Raw genomic sequence first — 25,019 nt, 5'->3', positions numbered from 1 at the left:
CAATGACTTTTAAAACCAATGTTCCTGGGTTTCCCTGATGGCACAGTGGTTAAGAATCTGCCTGCCAATGCAGGGGACACAGGTTCGAGCCCTGGTCCGAGATCCCACATGCCGCGGAGCAACGAAGCCCATGCACCACAACTACTGAGCCTGTGCTCTAGAGCCCGCGAGCCACAACTACTGAAGCCCGCGTGCCTAGAGCTCCAGAGCCCATGCTCCGCAACAGGAGAAGCCACCGCAATGAGAAGCCCGCGCACTGCAACGAAGAGTAGCCCCCACTCACCACAACTAGAGAAAGCCCGTGCATAGCAATGAAGACCCAACACAGCCAAAAATAAATAAATTTATTTTAAAAACCCCGAAAACAAAAACCCCAATGTTCTTTTGTTATTGAGTACCTATGAACACTGTCAATAATACTGAAAGGATCCTCTGTAATACCCTGAGTCCTGTTTCCTTTCAAAGAAGTCCTCTGACTCCAGTTGGCCAGGGGGAATGTTCAGACGTTGTGCTAGGCCCTAAGAGATGGCTGTTCAGACCTCAGTGTGCAGAGGCACTACCTGGGGGAAACTGCCGACTTTTAGATGTGTATGGGACATGCAGAAGGAGTTGTCCAACAGAAAGTTGAATCTATGATTCTGTACAAGTTCTAGATCTAGGACTGACTCATCAATGTATGTGAGTTGCCAGCCAGGTGAGGACTGTACATATAAGGTGAAAAAAGAAAAGAGTGGGGGGCAGGACAAAGAGGTGCACCAACATTTAGGAGGCAGCATGAAGAAGGGGCCCTGAAAGAGGAGGAAGAAGCAATGGCCAAACAAGGCCACAGAGGAAGAGCATCCTGGAGAAGCCAGTGTGCAAGAGTGTCAAATACCAGAGGAAGATTCAGAAAGATAAAGACTGAAAAGCATCCAGTGGCTTTTGTAATGAAGAGGTCACTACTATTTCATGTTTGTCAGTGAAGCTTCAGTGAAGTGGTGGAAGAAGCATCCAGGCTGCAGTGGTTTAAGGAAGGAATAAGAGGGGAGGAAACGGAGACTGTAAACACAGACAACCTTTTCCAAGAGTCTGGCTATAAAACAAAGGAGAGGGCTTCCCTGGTGGCGCAGTGGTTGAGAGTCCGCCTGCCAATGCAGGGGACACGGGTTCGTGCCTCGGTCCGGGAAGATCCCACATGCTGCGGAGCCTGCACGTCTGGAGCCTGATCCCACATGCTGCGGAGCCTGCACGTCTGGAGCCTGTGCTCTGCATACGGGAGAGGCCAAAACAGTGAGAGGCCCGCGTACCACAAAAAAAAAAAACAAAGGAGAGAGCTATGGTAGTAGGTAGAGTGGGTGTCTCCACGGAGACAGTCCATGCCTGATGGCTTCTATTTTCTCTTGCAATTAAGAGGTGATGAGAGTAGGGCCTTGGGTTATGGCAATGACACAAAGTAGGCCCTCAGCAAATACATTTAATGGATGGATGACCTAGTGACGAAGAGCGCTCACAAAATAAAGTGAAAGACAAGAATAAATGGTGAAGAAGAGAGTAGCTGTCGCTGTGTGGAGGGGAGGCAAGACAGGCAGTCAAGAGTCTCAATGTTCAAGGTGAGTGAGGAAAATAAGGCACAAAGGGAAAAAGTCAAAGGGTATGAGGGTGAATGATCTGGTGCAGCTGATGTGACTAATGCAGGTTGTTTTAACAAGATGATAAATAGACTGGTAAGGGTCAAGGCCCAGAGGAGAGGGAGGAAAAACACTGCGTCGATCAGAGAAAGATAATCAAAACATGGTATGTCGTGAATTTTTCTTGTCTCATTTTAAGCCTACTGTAATTCTTCTTTACCTTCATACTCTCTTCCCTAATTCAGATTTTTCTGCCTAAAGAGAAAAACATACAGTTTTGATTCTAAAATGTCCCCTACCAGGTAGGAGAAGATGACTTCATATTAGCTGGCATTTGGGGCTTGGTACTCTCAAATCTTCAATTCAGCATTAAAAATGCCTGCTGAGCATCTTGGCTACATTTTTGAGAAAATAATTAAGTTTAAGGAAATAAAGGCTCCTTAAGGAAAAATATTATTAAAATATTTTAAAATTTAAATATTATTACATTTATAATAATTTTCCCATTACTCTTCATTATTTCCATAAGACTTGGAAATGCAACACTTGGAGTAAATACTGTTCTTAATTAAAGTTTACCAAAGATTCACCATGGACCGTTTCTTCTGTTAAGTAGCAAACCATTTATTTTGTGAATTTCCTGGGTCATCCTTCATTCAAGTGGAAACAAAGTTCTTTAGGATAACTTTCAAGTTATGAATCATAAAACTCTGTCACAATCTTCTGCTTGTTAGAGCCCACTGTCTGCAGAATGAACAGTATGACTCCTCTCTTAAGAGCTGCTAACCAACATGGGAGATTTCTTAAAGTCTTCAGGATGGTAAACTGAATTCCCATGTTCTTTTCCTGCCTTACTACTAGGAAAACCTCCTGAATTTCTCCAACCCACCAGTGCTCCTCCCCTTGTTTACAGGACCTTGGTCCTTAGTGTATCTGCCATATAATTAAGTGGTTCATATACAGTATGTCAGGTTCACAAGCATGGGTTTTATCTCACTGGCTAGATCATAAGTTCTTCAAGGATGAAAAACCTTTTTCCTTTACTTTGCATCTTATCCAAGACCTCATGCTAGCTAGGTATACAATGGATGTTTAACAACTACTTAGTTAATCTATTAACTGATTGGATTTTAAGTTTGAGAGTGAATGGCAGCAATAGGCCATGGATTATCATCATTGTCAGAAATTTCACCTAAGAACGAGGCTGTCTACAGATCACTTGTTCTAACATGACCTGAACTGGCCTACTGAAGTAACAGATAACACTGCAGAAAAGCTGGTCCTTACAAGTTTTGTTTTTCTAGCTTGCTTTGTCAATGCATTCCATTAAGAGGTGAACTCCTCATTCCTTTTGCTCAAAAACATATTTAGCAAATGGTCTTAAAGAGATCTGGCACCAGAGATTAAGTTGGCCAGGCCCCCCTCTAGGAACTGAGAGATAAAAATCGGTGACAGATGTCAGAGGTATCTTTTTATACCAGAACTCTTTGCAAAAAAGCCACACGATGCAGAAAACATGATTTCATTCCACACACTGAACCTCAGGTACCCCTGGGTAGAATCTGGAAATTCAGAAGGCCATAAGCAAAAAAGCCCTCCAAATAAAGCACTAGCTAGGCAGGGCCATGGTAAAAAGGAGACCAAGTAGATAGCTGCCCAAACTGTGATTTCACCAGCATTGGGAAACACCTTCCGATCTCTGCTTTTAGGTCCTCTCTTATGTAAGGCCTAAAATTCCATCACCTAGATTCCTCACTTTATTTCAAAATGTGTATCTGTGTAACACAACAAACAGCCCCAAGGAAGGTAATGACTAGGGTCATTTACATGTCTGTATGAAAGGAAGGAGTAGGCACAGGTTTGGCTTATAGGCAAAGGGGAGAACTGAGCACTCAAAAAAGCCCTGAGTGGAACTGAACATCTGCAACTTGACAATCTTGCTCAAGGCCTGGCCTGGTATCAAAGTCATATCACCAAAACCAGAGGTCAGGGTTTCTACACGTTAATGGAATGGCAGGTCTCTTTTTTTCACCCAACCATTGTTAGCAGATCAGAATGGTATAGGGAGACTCCTAACCTTTAATCCCATTCTCTAAGGCTCATGGAATTTACCAGTAACCACAGGACAGGTGGAGTTCTGAACCTCTAGGATGGCCAGGCAGGAGGAAGTGCTGTAGTAACAGCACCAGGAAAGCCCTATTCTCAAGTATTTTTACTTGTAATGGGCTAGGACTGGCAACTCCTTTATTCTTTCTACAGGCATCTCTGTTTGAAGTTTGGACAACGAAGAGTTATCTATTTTAACCATTCTTCAGAAAAGCATCTCTGACTTTTCTCAAAGACTCAGATGTTCCTTGTACTTGTCAGAAAACAAATGTGCCTTCAGCCAACATCTGAAATGGAGAAAAATATAGCAACCACCAAAAAACGATAATTAAATTAATAAGGAATGCTTTTCAGACATAACATCCCATAGGCCAAAAAAATGTTTTCAGAACTACAGAGAACAAAGTTATAGAAGTTACTTAGAAGCTAAATTTAAGTGGATTAACTGCTGAAGGGGACCATGCAGGGGCAGACCACTGTGACCTGTGGGCCACGAGAAGTATGGCACCCCCACTGGTAGGTGGAGGAACCCATGAATGACAGAGTATCTTTTTATGCCAGAACTCTTCGCAAAAGAGCCACACGATGCAGAAAACATGATTTCATTCCACACACTGAACCTCAGGTACCCCTAAGGGGTACCTGAATAAAAATGTACTAATATGTGTTACAGGTTTAGAGGCAGGTTTATCATTTCACTGCACATTTAGAATCTACAGCCAGGTTGTTCAGCTATTCTAAAATAAGACACCTCAAAAAGATGCCTTGATGGTCATCCGGCCCCACCTCAGATGCACTGCAGAAATCTAAAAAATATACACAACATATGATCAGTTTTCCTTGATGACATTCAATGACCAGCAGCTCAGTATTATGGAAATCTGTTCGTTCTCTTGATGCAGAATGTTAACTCTCACAAAATTCTTCCTTATATTAAAATCTGAAATCTATCTCTTACTTTCCCATTGGGAGCACAAGAGAGAAATGATGTGCCTTCTGTCATACGGCTGCCTCTCAAATATGTAAAGACCATTACCATGTTGCCTCTAACTAGTCTTTTCCAGTCTAACTATTTCCAGATGTTTAGCTTCCTCCTCATCTTGGTCACCTTCTCTGGATAAATATTAGTTTATCAGTGACCCTCCTAAAATGGGAAGCCCACAGCATAATAACATAATAGCAGAATGATATGGGTTTAGTCTGACCAGCAGAGTTCAGGGGGATTATAGCCTTCACTACCTAGAAGCAGCAACTGTGTCATACTGCTTCCTCAGGGCTCACCAGGAAATCCCATTCCCCAAGATTTTTTCATAAAATCTGCTATGAAACCGACAGCTCTCATTCTATATGTATGTAATTTTGACTTCTCTTTACAAAATCAGAACATGATATATATCTCTATTAAATGTTATCTTGATAGTCTCAGCCCATCAATCCAGTCTTCCAAGGCTACTTTGAAATCATATTTTTCAATTATGGACTATATTAGACATATCAAATAAAAAAGAGTAGAGAGAATAATATAACAGACATTTGCCCCAAACCCAGCTTAAGAACACATCACAAATAAAACAAGCTCCTAGTATATGCTTCCTTAATTTTATCCCCTCCTTCCCTGCTTCATAAAGGTAATGGCTACTAGCCTGAATTTGTGTCTGTCACTCCCATGCTTAAAGACTATTTTGAATGGGAGTCCATCACCAGTTATATTTCTCTTACATGCAAACCTAATAAGCACGCAATCTAGTCTGTCTTCATTTTAAGTAAGTAATTCAAACGCTGAATAAAGCAGCATTGGCCTCATCTATCAGACTCCTAATCCCATCAAAACAATGAGGTGACTCAGGCATGACTAATTCTTAGGGAATCCTTACTAGCTCTCAGCAAATAAAGTATGAAGCACTTGCAAGTAATACATTGAATGATCCAGTCTAAAACAATACCAACACAATTGTTTGGTCACTGATAAAAATATGCCTTTTCCTCTCTCTTTTGAAATCCTTCTGCAAGCTCTAAGGATAACATTCCCATGCCACACACACCCCAAATTACCGACTTGGCTCTAGGCTAACTTGTACCTGAGGCTGTAAGTTATCTGGGTCCAAGGATTTGCCTTTATCCACAAGAGACAGTGTTCTTTTTCTATCACCTCACCTACATCTGGTTTCAGGGCCTTCCTTCCAGTTTACTGGCAAAGACAAAGCTGAAGCAGGAGTTAAAAACAGTCTGCCCTCTATCACCTTATACCATCAACCCCTTCCTCTCTCTAGAATTTTTCTTAACCAACAAACTAAGGGGCTTTTATCTGCTATTTTGTAGTCAGGATTATCCCCATTATACAGACTGACAGCCTGAAGCACTAAGGGGCCCACTTTTTCGTGCCACATTAATCAGGAGGCTTTCCCCCACGTATTTTGGCTTGTTTATAATTCTATGACCTCCCTCCTCCTCTTATCAATTCAGGCTCCTCTCATTTGGCTCTAAAGCCTGCAGCACGGTAGCTGCAAGGTGGACCTCCAGATCCCTTGACTGGATAGCAGTCAGGGGAGAGGAGGTCAGAGTCCAGGAAGGTCTCAGGTCATAGGCTCATAAGGCCAGAGAGGACCCTGGGTAATGTCCAATACCTTAATTTGATAGAAAAGGAAACCGAGGGTGTGACCTTCAGAGAGGTGAAGTCAAAATAAAAGCAAATGTCAGAGCTCACATTAGAGCATAAGATTCCTCAAAGGGCAGGTAAAACAGAAAACCCAGCTGAGCCTCCTTTCTACATAATCAGTAACCAGGGGGATATGAAATGTGGCTCCAATACTGTAAGACTAGGAGTCCCTTAAGTACTTCATAGATACACAGATCTGCTAAGACACAGTGTCTCATTTCACAGTTAGTTTCGTTTTTAGGTTAATAATTCAGCCTCTGTGCCCAAACCTGGGCTACGCAGAGAAAGGTACCAAAAATGAAAAACCGAAAAAATCCATAGCTGCTTCTCCATGGAAAGAGATTAAGATTTATTTGGAGGGAATAGGTATTGAGCATATAAATTACAATATGATTCAGTAATAATAACTAGTAAGATAAGAGATTTACATTAATGCTATAGCTATTCAGAGGGAGAGAGGATTAAGAGCTGGGGTGGAGAGAAAGGGAGGTGGGTATGCCTTCTTTCCCAGCAGTGTCTCAACAGCCCTCTGCCTGATTTCTTTCTCTATAAAGCAAATCCTGCCTTCTACTTATCACAAGGATTCTGGGAAGACAGAACAGATAGAAATGTGCAACCTTGGAGGAAAGTTCCTGGTATTACAATCACAAATGAAGGTGGAAGCCAACTACTGTCTACTGCAAAAACCCCAACTCTACACGATGGCAAGGAAGATCTTTCAACTTCATAACCTGGGTAAGGAGTAAGGTGATAATTCTTGCATTATGCAACTTTCAAGGAAAAGAAAACAAGAGTCAATATTATTTTCCGATATCATAGGCTTAAAAGGCCTAAGTCTTAGTTTTTGTACTCCCTACCCCTCCCTTCTTCTTAAGACTGGTACAATCAAAAGGTTCCATGAAACATTTAAAAAATACATAAAATGCATATTTTCCAATTTTTGTTTTGATTGTTGACTACATGTTTCAATATCACAACTAAAACAGTTTCCATTGCATACATAGGTCGCTATGGGTGATTTCCACTGCCACGTGTTTAATTAAGATTGTATGGTTATTTGTACCTCAAAATTTTTCACAAAACAGAAAGGCAGATTTCACTGAAAATTTACCTAAAGTGAACAATGATTGAAATGATTTGGAGAAAAACATACCAAAAGTCATTTGCAATGAAAATAAGTCAAAAAGGGGGGAGGGTGGGGAGATCCTTTTAAAAGCATCCCAGAGCGAACAAAAGGCAGTAGAGGGATTTAATCCGATGCGGAGACCTCAGTTATCTGCAATAGAAGGCACTTTTTGCCTCACACACACAGGTACCACACTGGTCCAAGGAGGGTACAGAACCTTGCTCAAGCATCACAGCTAGTGAATAAGTGGCAGAGCTTAGAAAGAACCAAGTCTCTTGAGTCCAGGGCCTTTGTTCTGTTCAGGATTGCCGAGGTTTGAGGCATTTTTGGTTTCCTACAGCTCGTCAATTCAAACTTGAAGCTTGCTTGTGAAAAGGAATTCCAAGGTGTGTGTCCAGAGATATTCTGGTCTCTAGAAAGCCCCGGACACGTGGGCACTAGTGAACTGGAATCAGGGAGCTAGTCAGGGTCCCTTTTAAAGCATGCGTCACTCTGCTCTGTGGTGTCTGAACTGAAGGGGGTGAATGGCCTTAACCTGAAGGCATCATCTCTGCATGGAAGAGGGCTGTGTATCTGGATCCAGCACAGCATTAGGCACATAAAATACACTCGATTTGAAAAAACCTTGTAAACAAAACACTGGGATTAACATGATCATTTCTGTTCCAAGATGATGCAACAAATCATAGCTGTGCACACACATAACTGTGGAAGATCCACATCAGAAGCTTCTAAGATTTAAGTTAACAAAGAAAGGCAACAGAGATATAAGCTTGGATTCCCAAATGTGGAATAAGGGACAAAGGTACAAATAATACTTCCTAACACCTCACAGAGAGGAAGGAAATGGCAGGTAAGTATATGTAAATCAAAGGGAAATAAAAAGCTGTCATCAGGGCTTTTATTTTTTTTTAATTTTTTTGCGGTACGCGGGCCGCTCACTGTTGTGGCCTCTCCCATTGCGGAGCACAGGCTCCGGACGCGCAGGTTCAGCGGCCATGGCTCACGGGCCCAGCCGCTCCGCGGCATGTGGGATCTTCCCGAACCGGGGCACGAACCTGTGTCCCTTGCATCGGCAAGCGGACTCTCAACCACTGCGCCACCAGGGAAGCCCTCATTAGGGCTTTTAATCTTTTCATTGTACAACTGATTCACTTTAGCACAGAGCAACCTCTGTGCTACTCCCACTAGCTGAAAAATTTTGCTTTAGCTAAACTCAGAGTATCCAAGAGCCTTCCAAGTACGTAAATTAATACTAGCAATGCCACAAAAATAAAACACTGCCCATCCACTTGTGCATATATCCGTCTTTTCAGCCATTATCCCAAGTCAACACAGCCTAATCTTTACCATGATAAGAACCACAAACACTGCCTGGATTGGCAGGTTTTTATGATCAATCTTTCACTTTCTTCATGAATAATTTTCTCAGAAGTATTTTAAATCTAATGTGTATAGTTTTACCAAATTCGCTATTAAAAAAAATCTTTTTATATAGTTCATCTCTCTGGTGTGACTGTGAACATATTAGGGTAGCACATGGTTGTCCTGGCAGTAGGTTGATGAAACCCAGAACTGGGTTTCCTAACTGTAAATCTAGGATCTTTCTACTTTCTTTTCAGGAAAGAAAAGCCAGGCTTCTTCTATCCCAGGCCACAGACTGGCCCCAATTACCCCAAGCAATGATCCCACAGATGTAAGCCTGAGAGAAAGCCTGCACCCAATCAAGCCACTGCTACCACTGGAAAAGCAAGGTCAGGAGCAGACCCCACTGCAAGTGGGGCATGACTTCTACATCGTGAAAATAGCCTGTACTTGGATCCACTGCCTAGATACAGGCTCCTAATCGCTCCTAGTTGCGTAAATTTCAGGGCCCTTGGGGCTACTCAGTGTAGCCAAAACTCTTAACTACACAAAAGGGAGTTGGATATTTTGGTGTAATAGAAAGAGGATACCCAACGCTCTTGACAAGCCCTACAGTCTTGGGTTCATATTCCAACTCTATAACTGAGTCGCTTTCTGAACCTCAGTTTCCTCAACAGGTAAAGAGAGGTGTAACACCTCCTCTCAGAGTCATTGTTAAGCAAAACGCCCAGTTCAGTGCCTGGCAAACAGTGGAGACTCAACAAGGTTGGTCTACTTCCTACTGAATTCTCTGCTCAGAATATTTTCTTGCTTGTTCTCTGAATTCCTGGGTCAAAAGCTACTTCTGATAAACCTCCCGAATAGCCTAACCAAGTTCCAAGTATAGTTTATTAAAATCATCTCTATGTGTGTGGTTCTGATAATGTTTGATATCTCAAATTCAATCTTACTACTCAATGTGTGATCTGCAGACCAGCAGCCTCAGCATTACCTAGAAGTCTGTGTGAAATGCAGAATCTCAGGCCCCACCCCAGACCTACTGAATCAGAATTTATGAGATCCCCAAGTGATATGTTTACATCTTAAAGTTTGAGAAACACTGCCTATAACATACTTGGACATTCAATAAAACAGAGCCTACGGACACTCTAAGGAATCCGCTATGGCACTTTTGCTGCTGGTGGTGCTCTATGAATCTTTATTCAAGTAGAAAGCAACCACTGATTAAGGCATTTTCACTGGAAGGACAGGAGGACTGTACATTTCTTTCTTTGTGTTTCTGAGTTAAGAAAAAGAAGATGCACTAAGTACATTAGCCTTAAGGCAATATTTAAATCTCCTATGTTCACGTGATCTTTGTATATGTAATAAGTGCTCTGAGTATAATTAGTAATATGAGCTTTCTGATTATATGTAAACTAATAAATAACAGGAAGGATACTTTCAACGTAGTAACTTCTGGTTTCTAGGATGTAACACCTATCAGATTGATTAGAAATAAGCTTCCACAGGGCTTCCCTGGTGGCACAGTGGTTGAGAGCCCGCCTGCTGATGCAGGGGACGCGGGTTCGTGCCCCAGTCTGGGAGGATCCCACATGCCGCGGGGCGGCTGGGCCCGTGAGCCATGGCCGCTGAGCCTGCGCGCCCGGAGCCTGTGCTCTGCAACGGGAGAGGCCACAACAATGAGACGCCCGCGTACCGCAAAAAAAAAAAAAAAAGAAAAAGAAAAAGAAAAAGAAATAAGCTTCCACAAATTGGATGTTCTCAACACAGGACGATAAAGTTCTAAAGCGTGTCTTTGTTTCTAATGTACACTGTGATTCTGTACATATGCCTCCCCCAACCATCAACTTTCTGAATTATTTTTTAGTTCTTTCCAGTTATATGTGAAAGTACAATTTTTAAATGCTCCTGAAAGTTAAATTTATGACCCAAATTCCTAAAATGAATCACCAAATGCTGGATACGGGAGGCTGGTAACTCTGTGTATCAGGAAACAAAAACCAATCTGAGTGAGTCATCTCTGTGATCACAGATAACACAGCCACAGCCAGGGCTTGGCGCAAACAAATGGCTACAGCAATCACACACCAGAATCTTGTGTTTAATGGTTTCTCACATTAAAATGCATCAGTCAGCTCTGTGAAACCAGGAAGTGGAACCCAGGACACCTCATAAATAACAAGTACACTCTCTTGAGTTGGTTATATTTTATCCTTCTGCTGTATTTCAATTTTTGGTAGATACATAAAAATGAAGGTACTGTTTTGTCAAGAGGTAAGCAGAAAGGTAAAAGCTAACTGATATCACAGGTTTTCTGAAATATTTCATAAGAAACTTTCAATACTTTTTGGAGGCCTTTGATCCAAAATGAAAAAGGTGATCAGAAGCTGGCGAATGCCTCAAAAAAATGTAACAAGAGGAAGTGGTAATAGGCTGTAGAAGCAGAAAAGCCTGTTATCATTTGATTCCATGTGTAATCTTTATGCATGGCTTTTTCTCAGGTACTCCAAGCTTGAAAGGGAAGATGAGTGGGAAGTGAACTTGTGCTACACAGCATTGCCATCTAGATGTTGCCCCTTGCAACCACCAGCAAACTCCTCCAGAGTGAAGGACCAGGTGTCCTCTTGAACCCCTGGACAGGGGATATATGCCAGAACTGAGCCTGCCCCATGCTGGCCAGGCTCAACACAGGGATAATGCAAACACCCAGGCTATGTTTATCAAAAGGGGGTATCTCCTATCAACACCATACACCCATTAGCAGGCAGGACTCCCAGAAAACACTACTTAAACAGTAGACATGAGCTCCTAAACCCACCATCTGAAACACTGGAGACCAGTTGGGGGCAATGGCAATAATCCCAGGCCCCTGCCTTCACAAGAACCCTCCCAGAGTGAAAAAAAAAAATCTATAATTTCTGAAATAGAAACAGGATTAAATAGCTCCATAAAGCCCCCATGCCCACTCCCATTATTTCCATGAGGCATACACTACCTCATAATGAAGGGAATAAAAGGTGCCATGCTGAGAGCAGAACAGGCGCCATCCATCGGGGAAGGGTAGAGCCTCCCCAACACCAAAAGTAAGAGAAACATGCTGGGATGATGGTTTAGTTCTCCTGTATCACTGAAAAAAGAAAACAATTATTGTACATAAAAGATAGGCAAGGCACTATCTTCAAACGTTTTTCTCATTAAATAATTATGTATGACATATAAAGTGAGACTATGATCAGCAATAATTTTCCTTTTTGCGTTTTTTCCTCCATTCACTTCATATTTTCTTAGTGTGTAAATGAGGAAGAAACTGGCAAAGCCGTGGATTGGGCTTTTGCACAGGATTCTCTTCTCAAAGCATATGATTTGATAATTCGAGTCTGCTGTTTTGATTTCAGCTGTTCAGACATTAGAGAGGTGTTTATTCCAGAGTATGAAATGTGAAACTTTTAACATCCAAATGTACTTAAGAAAGCGTGGACAGTCACTTACTAGGGCCAGAAAAGCCTGTCTGCACAAATTACTAATGTGAGGAAATGGATCATAAACAGAAGTAAAATTCACTGATGCGATTTTATTTTCTCATTACAGACAATTGGTATAAATTCATGCCAAGTGCAAAAACTGCTAAAAGAATAAAATGGTCCATGCTCTAAGATGTCCATTCTAAAAATTATACTACCAGCCACAGAATGTGATTGAAAAGACAATGGTGAACTTTTTTATCTGCTCTGATCAGACTGGAAGCCCTCTTAATAGCATTATTTTGTGTTTCCAGGGTCACTGGCCATCTTCACTCAAGTAGAATAGTACCATTTCTGATCACAAGTGACCAGATTAGTCAGCTGCAACAGGCCAGTGATAAAAAAAATGACAGGTGTGTGTTAAAGCAAACTCAATATGTAAACACACAGATTTTGAATATAAGAGGAAGAAAATGATTCTTAGAAGAAATCACCATGTGCTTCTAAAAAGCTAACTCCTATAAAACACTAAAAACTTTAAAAATAGGATTTTTAAAATGTAAAATATAATATAAAACCCGGATTTTATACAACCTTTCAGGTATGTATCTACTACAGAGTGTCAGGCAACATGATGTATTTAATAAAGAAGCACTTAAAAAAAAATCCATCTATGTTTACAAGGAAGGAGCTGATTAAAAATTGCTGCCTGAAGGGAAAAATCTTGAAGTAATTCACATCCTTGATTTCACTTTGCCCCACCCTATTCTCTTCTTACCTGTCCACGGTATTGGCTACAGTTTCCAACTGTTTGAGAAGAAAGGGATAGAGTTCGGGGAAACGAGAGAAAAATTCACTCCCTGTCATCCTGTGGAGAGAGAAAAAGAGATAAATTACTATCATTTATTCCTTCTGATTTGATAATAAAGCCTTTTAATTTATTTTTTAAAGAATGACAACAAAGATCATTTGAAGATTTAATGAAATAAAGTTAAGAACAAAACTCACATCTGAAGAATTTAACAATCAATAGAAACAAGAGATTTAATTTGGATTTTGGAAATGCTCTTAACGCATGGAATTTTTTTTTTTTTTTTTTTGCGGTACGCGGGCCTCTCACTGTTGTGGCCTCTCCCGTTGCCGAGCACAGGCTCCGGACGTGCAGGCTCAGCGGCCATGGCTCACGGGCCCAGCCGCTCAGCGGCATGTGGGATCTTCCCGGACCGGGGCACGAACCCATGTCCCCTGCATCGCCAGGCAGACTCTCAACCACTGCGCCACCAGGGAAGCCCCAACGCATGGAATTTTATCTCAAAATTTAAGATTACATACGCTTACAAGTATTTAATATTAACTTCTGACAGGGAAGAAATATGCAATTTGTGAAAATGCCAAGTTTCCACAATTGATTTGGACTCTGAGTATAGTCAGCACCTGGTGGACTGAGACTGACTCAGCTTCAGTAGTAAGGGCAAATGTAAAACGAGGTTTCTCGAAGTCGGCACCAATGGCAGCTTGGATGAGCTCCTCTTTGTTGTGGAGGCTGTCCTGTGCATTGTAGAGGGTTTAGCAGCCTCCACAGCTTCTACCCACTAGATGCCAGTAGCTCAACACCTCCTCCTCCCACCAGCTGACAACCAAAAATATCTCTGGACATTGCCAAATGTACCCTGAGAGGGAAAAAAAGGTTCCTAGCTGAGACCCACTGGTCTGGAGCATGGTTATCAGAAGACATGGCATGTGAAGCTCTGGAGCGCCAGTCCGAGAGGGCTACCTTTTCCCTCTTTATAAATACTGTCCCCTGAACTCTGACAAGATTCTGAAAATAGGTCCTCCAACTGTACAACCGACAAAAAAGCTCAAGCTAAACATAGCGTTTGGTGTTAAGTACTGTCTCCAAAACTATTAAAGAATTACTCTGAAGGGGTAACATAAATATTCCCCAACTTGCCCTTCTTAGCAACTCTAGATGCATGCTCCTATTAATGAAGACCCCAAATATCATTGTTTAAAAATTGGGGTTAAAAAAAATTGGGGTGTATTTCACACACAGTGAAATGCTCAAACCTTAAGTGTACCATTCGATCAATTTTCACAAATGCATACACTCATGTAATCCAACCCTATGAAGCCTCAGTAATTTTCCATCATCCCAGAAAGTTCCCTTGTGCCCCTTTCCCAGTCAATTCTGAATCCCCAAAGCAACCATGATTTGATTTCTATCACCACAATTTGGTTTTGTCTATTCCAGAATTTCATATAAATGTAATAATGCATTACATAACTTTTTGTGTCTGGCTTTTTTCACTCAGCATAAAGCTTATGAGATTCATTCATGTTGTTCAACATATCAATAGTTTGATTCTTTTTGAATATACAAGGTTGTTTATCCATTCTTCTCTTGACAGACAGGGACTGTTTCCATTTGTTGGCTTTCACGAATAAAGCTGCTATGAACATTCTTACACAAGGTTTTTTGTGGACATATGTTTTAATTCTTCTTAGAAAACTGACTGTTTTCCAAAATAGTTATAGCATTTTACACTCCCAACAACAAATAAGCCTTCTAGTGGCTCTATATCCCTTCCAACACTTGCTGTTGTCTTTTTTTCCATTTTAGCCATCCTTGTGGGTATGTAGTGGTATTTCCCCATTATTTTGGAGAGAAGTGATTACTTTTGTTTGTTGCATACTTTTTAAACCTTAACACATGTTATAAATTTTCTTTTATACCTATTTCATATTCAGTAAGATCAAATTTTTTAAAAAGTCCTTACTCTATCCCTTACTTTATCCCTTATTCTATCCTTACTTTATCCTCAATAAATAAGTTACAGATTTATTGAACATTTACTGGACATTTTATGTTAAATAAGCTCATATCCTTTTTGTACTTATTAGATATTTTTATGGAAAAAATTAATAAATATTATAAGAAACACACTAGACTGCCCAGTGCCTCTCCTCATAGAAAACTATGCAAAAGTATCTTAGCTTTCTCTTATAAAAAATTCAGTGCATTAAGTACTTACTTTTCGTTTGATTTTTTTCCCCCAACAAATATGCATATTACATATACTGCTGTGCACCTTGGTTTTTTTTCAACTAAACTATATCTACCAAGTCATTCAATATCAGGCACCCTGAACTATTTCTTTCCATTTAATGGCTGCAGAGTAAACCACATTATGGTTGACTGTAACTGATTTAATCCCTAATGGTTAGGGCTTTGGGTTGTTACCAGTCTCTTGCTGTTACAAAGGATAACATGTATAAATTTCATCGTTAATAAATCGCAAACCTGGGCTTTGCAAGGTCAATGTTTTATTGAGGGGGAAGACAAAACAATTCCACTACAGGCTATGTTACATTCCTTACCACCTCCAAGCAAAACTGGTCAAGAAGATCAGCTTCCATTTTTAGTAGAGTCACTTAAAAATAAAACTGTAAGAGTTCAGTACTGGGATCCCTGAGTACATTTGCTCATACAGAACATCTCCATCTACACAACAAAGCCTGGTGGATATCTCTTCTCAAGGAATCAGTCACTAATTTCCAGGGGAGTAAGTCATTCCTTAATGGCCTGATATCTCTTGGTGGAATAAGAAAGACAAGCATTCTCACTTGAGTAGACCATATGGTTGCTATCACCATCATCTAGAAATTGCCTTGATAAATAACTGGCTCTGCTGACCATGATAATGCCAGAGAAAAGGGCTGAGGAGCTACTATTCTAAAATTAAAACTTTTTTTTTTTTTTTTGGCTGCACCTTGCAGGATCTTAGCTCCCCAACCAGGGATTGAACCCAGGACTTCATGACAAGAAAGTAGAAAACATAGGATGACATACGATTTTTTAGAAATCTGAATGCCAGACTAGATAGATTCACCTGTCTTACAGGCACTGAAAGTATCTGAATAGGAGAGAGAGGTGACAAGAGCAGACAGACGAGAGAGAGTAGAAATGTGGTGACCCCATGGACATTCACTAAATGTGTACCTTTTCACCTCAACTACAGCATTAATATCTACAGGCATCTATACTTCCCTGCATCTCTCTTGATACACAGCACAATACTATGTACATGCTGGTTGACTGGTAAATATTTTGGCAATGAATGAATAAGAAATATTAGCCACAGAGGAAAAAAAAATTCTAATATAGTTGACCTCAAACCTATGCCTTATGCCTTTTTTCTTCTCTCAGTGACTGGTACCCACCCAACTGACACTTAACTACTCACCCAACCTGCCAAGCCTGAAACTCCCAGTACACCCAGTCAACAGGCAAATCTTGCTACTTCTACCTCCAGGGTATCTGTTGAGTCTATTTCCCACCATCCCCACTACTTACAAGTCTGACCACCATTATTTCTTGCCTAGATGCTATGTCAGCCTCTCACTTGATCTCTTTGCCTCACATCTTCCCCCTCTGTAACTCTCTGTTGTGATAAGAATTCTCTCTTTAAAATATAAAGCTAATCATGCGAAATTAGGAGATTAATGGCTCCCTACTGCTTTTTGGACAGTCTAAACTCTTTAGCCTGATTTTCAAAGTTCTGCTTAATCTGACTCACTTGTCCAGCTATCTCTTGCCTCTCCACCTTCAAACCCAGCCATGCAGAGTTTCTTTTGGTTCTATCAACATTACATGCTCTTTCTAGTCTCCAGATGTTGGCAAATATACTTTCTGCTAGGAACACGTCTGCCCTCCCCCACCCCAGACTAACTCCAAATAATCCTTCAATTTGAGGCTTAGGCCAGCTTCTTCCAGGACACCTTCCCTGATGGCGCAAATGTGGGTTAGGTGCCTGACATTGGTCTTACACTATAATCTACAACCTCCCCATATATAGCAGTTCATACATAGAACTTCCAATTTACTTATTTCTCCCACTGATTACACGTTCTGCACAGGCAGAGACTAACTATATCTATCTTATTTCTCCATATTATCTCAGGTACTAAGTATGACGCTCAGTTCACAGCTGGTGCTTAATAAACAGTTGCTGAGTGAATGAAGCTAGACGAAAGAGTCCTTGACAAAGTCAAGGAGAAAAGGAATTATGACTAAGATGGTAACAAATTAATAATTTCTTAAAGTGCATCCTTAGCTATATCTAAGGACATTCAGAATCATCATCTGAATTAATAAACTGAGTACCTTGCCAGGGCTCGAAATGTTCTTAAACACAAATATACAAAGCTCATCTCCCTGGTTTGCAAACTGTTTGATTCTAGCTCCCCCAAATAAGTCAACAGGCTGATATGTTACCTCCCCAGATATAGCAAGCCCTGGGGGTAAATTCACCAGTGACAGGCATTTCAAACCTGTTTATCTATGTGGCCAAAAACTAGCCCAGCAACTTTACAGGAAACAAGAGAAATGATAAAAAGGAAAAACTGAACCTCTGTAAGTTCAAGCTCCTAGGAAGACAAAGGAGACCAGCAAAAACTCTGAATGGGATAAAACAGACAGACACAGGAGAAAACAAACAAGCCAGGATAGAGAGTGAGAATAAGCAGCTTCAACCTTGGAACTGTCAGACTACACAAAAGGTGAGTTATTCCCTATCCCACCAGGTAAGAATTAGGCAGACACAACCGATGAGAGGCTCTTGGGGGAAACACAGAAGCTGCCTGAAGAAATCCACTTGCCTTGCACCAAGCATAAGGTGTCAAGAGCACAGAGTGGCTGTGATCTCCACCAAGGCGCTCCTCGGTCTACCATGTTCAGTGCTGGACTCCCCCAGAGCCCAGCTGGGGCCGAGAACAGAGTAGGCTAGCAAGAGAGGTTTACTGAATGACAGAAAATGCTTGCCTGGCACCATTTTGTTTTATTTCAAAAAGCGATTTTAAACGTATTCCAGCACTTCTTATTTATCGAGAAAAAATTAGATAATAAAGAACACTGCAAAGAAAAACCTAAAATTCACCACAAACACACTACCCAAAGATAGCTACCAGTCTGTTTTGAGGTCTGTCTATACCTTTCTCCTCCTTACATACTGCTCAATAATCTGTTTCTTACACTTCACAATATATCAAGGACACTGTTCCATTATCAATCTGAACCCATTTTAAGGTAGTAGCCTCTGTGTGGTACGCTCTCTGTGCCTCTCCTATGCTTGAACATAGGTTTGGGGCACTAATCCAGACACCATCCAGAACAACTCATCCCGTCTTGGCTAAGCTGTGTGGGGAGAGCAGTCCTAATCCAGCCACATTCAGTGCTGCCCTTTTGTCTGCACATTCCACATCTAATCTTGGTAATGCCAAGAGAGTCTAGTTTTTGAGGGCATCTGAGCTTTGGTCATCTTGGTAGTCTGTGAATCCACCCTGCCATCTAACAGCCTAGAGGAACCTTCAATTGAATCAAGCTTCTATTTCTCTTAGAGAGCTGTATCCTAAGATCGGCCACACATATGAAAAGTTGAAATGCCAGAAGCACGTGCTTCTGAGTTTCACAAAAGTATCAGGATGAAAACTATCAAGCAAAGAAATGAAGCACTTGGGGAAACATGTTAAAAGTAAAAATAAGGCATATCCACCCCCAATTCCTACATACATACCCCCTATCATTCTCAATCATCTCAGGAACAGGGATCAACAGAGTAATAATGTACAAAGGTATAAAAAGAGAAAGCTAGCAAGGGCAAGCAAAAACATGCAGGAGTAAGGAAGTACATAGTAAATAGCAGCAAAGGCAGAGTTTGTGCCTGGTTTAAAAAAAAACAGGACTTAATTCACAGGCCATGGAGAAAACACCATAAAACTGGTCATTAGATGGAAACAAATGATGAAGGCACAAGCCTGGAGGTTTTCAGTCTGTATTTGAAATGGGAACCCAATAAACTATTAAAACCTAGCTACTCCCCAGATTCTGGCCTATAAATCCACCCCAGAGGAGAGAAATCAGCTAAGGGCCTATGTCCCCTTGCCACGGTGTTTGCTGATAAAAACAGCAAGCTCATCTTAAGAAAAACAGTGCTCCCAAATGCAAACAAACCTACAAAGAAGACAAAGCACACACAAACACATTTCAAAGGATGATCAAATGCAAACTCATAAAATAGAAACAACTAATAAGAAAGAAATCTGGATTTGGACTCCCACCAGGAGAACCATGTCTGACTCCATTTCTAGAATCCTCTCTCTACCTCTGACTGGAGCTGACACCAGAATTTCTCCCTAGAGTACTAATAATTAAGCAAGAATAAGTGACTGGATAAAAGGGATGTCAGGGGTCCCAGGGTCAGAATCTTATACCCAAGAAGCACTTGTAATCACTGTGATGGGTCCGCCAGGAAGTCCTGTTACTAAATTTCAGGCAAATGGTATAGGAAGTTAAAGGAAAGCCATCTTTTTCAGGGCCTCCGTTCTAAGGGTACTGACTCTGACCAGGTCTCCTGCCAGTCTCATCTCCCTTCTTAACCTCTGTAGATAGCCATGAAATTCTTGGCCACATCGCATGTTTTTCTAATCCTTCCCTTCAGGAACTGCTTTTCAGGTGGAGAATCTTCCAAATCACAAAACCAGCCATCACTATACTCTACCCAGGGAGGGAAGTTAAAGGTCTTGGTTCTGGAAGTGCCCTGCCCTTCCCCATGTGAAATCACTAGCCAGGAGTGAGCTGGGAAATAACAGTTCCACTCCTTACCCAGCCAGCTGGTCAGTAAGCATGCATCTCTTGAATTCTTCATGTGGGCAAGGTCCCATCCTGGCAGCTTATATTGGATTTTTTTTATAACAGAAATTTTTTTCTTAGAAAATGTTTCTTACTGAATCTCCTTACGTATAAAATCTCAGAATCAGTCTATCTGGGTTAATTCAATAATCATTTTCGAAACAGTTTGTGGTAGACTGTTTCCAAAGATGGCCGACAACAGTTCCTACTGCCCTATATGTGCAGGCTTCCTTCCCTTCAGGAGGTAGGGTCTATCTCCTTTCCCCTGGACTCTAGTCTAGCCCTGTGCCTTCTCTGATCAAAAGGAGGTAGTGGAAGTGCCTTAGGCTCCACAAAGCAAGGCAGCTTCTGTATTCACTGTCTTGAGGATGTGACTACTCTGCTAGAGAGGCCCCTCTAGCCCCCCGCCCCCAGGTGACATCTCAGATGAATGCTTCCACTTGAGTGATCCCAGATGACACCACACAGTAAAGAACCACCCAGCTGAACCCAGCCAACCCACAGAATTGTGAGAAATAAAAAACTGTTGTTGGGCTTCCCTGGTGGTGCAGTGGTTGAGAGTCTGCCTGCCAATGCAGGGGACACGGGTTTGTGCCCCGGTCTGGAAAGATCCCACATGCCGCAGAGTGGCTGGGCCCGTGAGCCATGGCCACTGAGCCTGTGCGTCCGGAGCCTGTGCTCCGCAATGGGAGAGGTCACAACAGTGAGAGGCCTGTGTACCACACAAAAAAACAAAAAAACCCAAAAAAAACCCTGTTGTTATTTTAAGCCACTAAATTTGGGGATGTCTGTTATGCAGCAATAGGTAACTGAAGCACAGTTATAACATTCAAGGCACTGAGTTATACTCTGTGGAAAAGGTAATATGCTAAATAAAAGGGACCCTGATAACAAGGAACCCATAATTTAACTCTCACAGCTCTGGAGGCCAGAAATCTGAAATCAGTATCAACAGTCCAAAATCAAAGAGTCAGTGGGGCACCTCCAGAGACTCTAGGGGAGAATACAATCCTTAACCTCTTCTAGTTTTGGGTGGCTGCTGGCATTCTTTGCCTGTAGCTCCATTACTCCAATCTCTGCCTCTGTGGTCACACTGCTTTCTCTTCTGTCTCTCAACTCTCCCCTGCCTCCCTCTTATCAGTGATTACATTATCCCAACCAAATAATCCAAGATAATCTCCCCATCAAAAGATCCTTAATTTAATCACATCTCCGAAGACCCCCTTTGCTTACAAGGTAACATTTACAGGTTCTGCGGGGGGCGGGGGGGTGGCATTATCTGCCTAGCACAACTGTGAAAACATAAGAGTTAAGTCACTAAGGGCAAGAATGAACATAACTGGTTTATTCCAAGCCAGCTGTTTTCCAAATCTTTAAAGCTATGGACCACTTTTTTCAACTATAATCTCAATATTTAAAAAAAACACAAAAAACCAACAACAAACTAGAACTGTTCTGGTTGAAGCAGGGTTGAGGTGAGGGATCATCAGTTTGGCCTCCATCTTATCCTTTGCAACCACAGGCTCTGATACACCTATGTGAGCTCAAGAGTCACAGTTTAGAGAGTGAAGGCTTCGGAAGACAAAGTGAAACTCAGACAGCTGTCCACACGCCCTACCTCTTTACTTCCTTTTATTCCCATCTTTTCAAACCTCTCTAGTTCAAAAAGCATACTCCATCTGTCCCTACAATAATGATTTCATCTTTTTCATAACATTAATAGTTACTGCTGTTCATTAAAACATGTTCCAAGTCTGTCTCCTCTTACTAGGAGGTTAGATCCTTGAGACTAAAAATTGTTATTTCATCTCTAACCTCAACACCTAGAATGGTGCTAGTACATGGGACACTCAGTAAATATCTGCTGGCTTCTTACTGTTTTCTTAGAACTCCCTCCACAAATCTTGCCCCAGAAAAGGATGGGCTGTCTTCTTTTCAACCATAGGGGTCCATTCCTCAACAGTCTGACTCTAAAAATATGTACAGGATTAAACTCTTATTTGGTAATTCTAAAGAGTATCATACAGGTATTAAAACCCTAGTCAAGCAAATGCACTAAACATGCAAACAGTTTAAACAGTGCTGAACTGGCCTCATTCTCATCCAAAATTCCAGCAAGAAATCACCTAGAAATTTCTTTTTTACTCATTAACAGTTAATAGACTAATTTAGCAAAAGGTCCAATATTTCAGAATAAAAGCTTTTTGGTTTCTATCCCTGTAATACTTTCATTCAATTAATTTTTTCAAGATCCTACTCTAAACCTTATAGACATTTTCATTAAGGCTAATATCAATTTGCCAATTCTTATTATGAAAGCGAGGGGAAGGTGCCAACAAGAGTTCCAGACTTCAAGGAAAATATTAGAATGAGAAGGACCCTCAGAGAGGTCTACTACTCTAATCGCTTAATTTTCCAGATGAGGAAACCAGTGCCCAGAAGAATTACGTGAGTCTCCCAAGATCAAAATACAAGCTGGGGGGAAAGTGCACAACTAGAACCCAATTGCCTTGTTTCCCAATCTAGCCACTAGACTTTTCAGGGTTTCTATTACACAGGTAATCCAACCATCCTGTGCCAGGCATCTGCTTAACGAGCAGAGGACACTATGGCCCAGATAGGCCAGTTTTCAAAGGAGTTCATGTCCTCATTATTGGATCAGATAGCGATCTCTCCACTGCTGTCAATCAGCCCTGGTCAACTTAGATTAAGATTCCCTACCTGAGCTTCCACTTCCATACACTGAGCCTGGCCCACCCACTGACTTTAAAGGGAATAGATGAGCAGGCAACCCGCCAGCTCAACTAAACTTCAAAAATCTATCCATCTGCTCTTACAAAGCATTTTCAGAGATCAATGGACCACAGACATTCCATTTGATCTAATAGTCTCAAGTCTCTTCTATATTCAAATTAAGAAAATCTTACTAATACACTACAACTCTTAACCACTCTCCCCACCACAACCACCCCCCCCAAAAAAAACTAAAAACAAAAATACAAAGGAAAAAAACCCTCTAAATCTCATGCAAATCAAACCAGAAAAGAGAGTGTATATGCTTGTTCTTATTCAGGCTCAAGGCTTCCTTCTCCCTAGTGAATCCATGTTTTTTTGTAAGTTTATACTCAGGCCAAGGCTTATTTACAAGGAAAAAAAACAAAAACAAAAACAGAAAAACCAAGGAGTCACCAGGCAAATGTTACATTCCCAATAAATACACAACACTGTCCGTAATGAGGTATGAGGTGATGTCTGATGTACATTTCCCCAAATTCACAGCTAGAAGAAATAAGACTCAGAAATCAAAGTGTGATTTCTTCTGCTGTATGGAAAAGAGTCTCCACTTAGTGGATGTCCATCTTAGACTGCAGGATTTAGTCTTCTCTCTGAACAACTGCCTGGAAATAATCAAAAAAATGGGATAATTTTCAACAGATTGGCTGGATCTCCAGACGAAGCGGAAAAGCCAGCGTTTGGCAGAGTTGTGAAGAAGAACATTTTGGACATCTTCGCCATTTATTTTTTGGAGAGCCAGAAAACTAATCTGGAATAAGTATAACTCATTATTGTTATTATTATTTAAAACCCTAACCTCTGGCTTCTGGGTTTGGCAGCTGGAAGCATGTTGGTTTCTGTAGAAATGCAAATGAAATTTATTAAATTAGACATTCCAGGATCAGGGTTCTTGTTTGGTATTCTCACGAATGCTGTTTTTTTAAAGTACTCTCAAGTAAGTAGGCTGCCATCTCTTCACAGACCCTGGAAAGCCATCTGCTTGGCCCTGAGAGCAGCCTGTACATTGAGATCACACAGAGGCAGACTTTCAACACGGCTGGGAGCCATTCCCTTCCATGCGTGTTTCCCCTTAACAGCCAGACCCCAAATCCTTCAAAGGCTGAGGCTGTGTTTGCTACTTCAACTGTATCTCCTACAGCACCTAGGAGAAGAGACAGACATAGCATGCACTGCTTACATTTTCAAAAATAAATTAAGGAATAAATCATGTCTCTTTTCTTCCCCTCTTTTTAGTTATATTCTATTAATTATCAATATAATTAATATACACTCATTTAAAAAAACCCTAGACAATATACAGATGAGTAAGTAGTAAAAGAAATTTCACAGTGGCCCATTCTAGACCTTTTCTATACATGTACAAAAACATTGAAATTAAACATATGATACACACAGTTGTTTTGGAAGAGTGGCAAACATAGGTGTGTGTGTTAAATACTGTTCAGCAACTCGCTTTTTAAAAAGTATTTAGGTGCTTTACTCATTTATGTTCTGTAAGTAGAGAAAAATCAAGTTTTCCTTGCCCTTAATTTTAAAAAATGTTTTGAATAAAAGTATATTCTTATTATTTTATCTCTGTATTTGATTGATAATCTAGCTGACTACAAAATAAAAGGAAATCATACTCCATCAGAATGTTGAAGGTATCTCTCATATCTTCTAAGTGTTTTGCCATTTTGATCCTTAATTCTCCACATGTAAACTGTTTTTTTTTTTTTAAACTCTACAAAATTTTAGAAATTCCATGATGATGTGTCTTGGTGTGGATCATTTTTCATTCATTGTACTAGAATTTGTACCCTTTAGTTCTAGGAAATTTTCCTGTGCTATTTCTTTGACAATTTCCTGCCCTCACTTTGCTCTGCTCTCCCCTTTGAACTCCTTTAAGATGGATATTGAACCACCTGAAATAAACTTCTAATTTTCACATTTTTTTTCTTTCCCACATTCCATCTCTCTTGATCTCTTTAGTTTTTGCCCCTGAAAGGGTTCTTTTACTCCGTCTTCCATCCTATGTTTTGAAATTTTTATTTGGGCTATCATATTTTCTTAATTTCCTACAGCTTCCTCCCTCTCTCCCTTCTTTCCTTCCCTTTTCTTTCTTCCCTTCTTCCTTCCTTCCTTTTTTTGGCTGCGCCACACAGCATGCTGCATCTTAGTCAGGGAACTTCCCCGACAAGGGATCGAACTCGTGCCCCCTGCGGTGGAAGCG

At 41.0% G+C, this 25,019-nt stretch overlaps 1 protein-coding gene across 1 annotated transcript in view; it reads right to left on the bottom strand.

Moving 5' to 3' along the window:
• THADA (THADA armadillo repeat containing) overlaps positions 1-25,019 on the bottom strand; it is a 312,573-nt gene that overhangs the window by 166,857 nt on the left and 120,697 nt on the right. The window contains exons 27-28 of the mRNA XM_060169844.1: positions 13,103-13,192; positions 11,859-11,990 (exon numbers count right to left, since the gene is read on the bottom strand). Of these exons, the coding sequence (XP_060025827.1) occupies positions 11,859-11,990; positions 13,103-13,192 (222 nt within the window). The remainder of the gene's footprint in view (positions 1-11,858; positions 11,991-13,102; positions 13,193-25,019) is intronic.

The sequence above is a fragment of the Lagenorhynchus albirostris genome, chromosome 13, assembly GCF_949774975.1.
Source record: "Lagenorhynchus albirostris chromosome 13, mLagAlb1.1, whole genome shotgun sequence".
NCBI lineage: Eukaryota > Metazoa > Chordata > Mammalia > Artiodactyla > Delphinidae > Lagenorhynchus > Lagenorhynchus albirostris.
The sequence above is the reverse complement of the archived record's forward strand: the minus strand, read 5'-3'. Positions and strand labels throughout refer to the sequence as shown.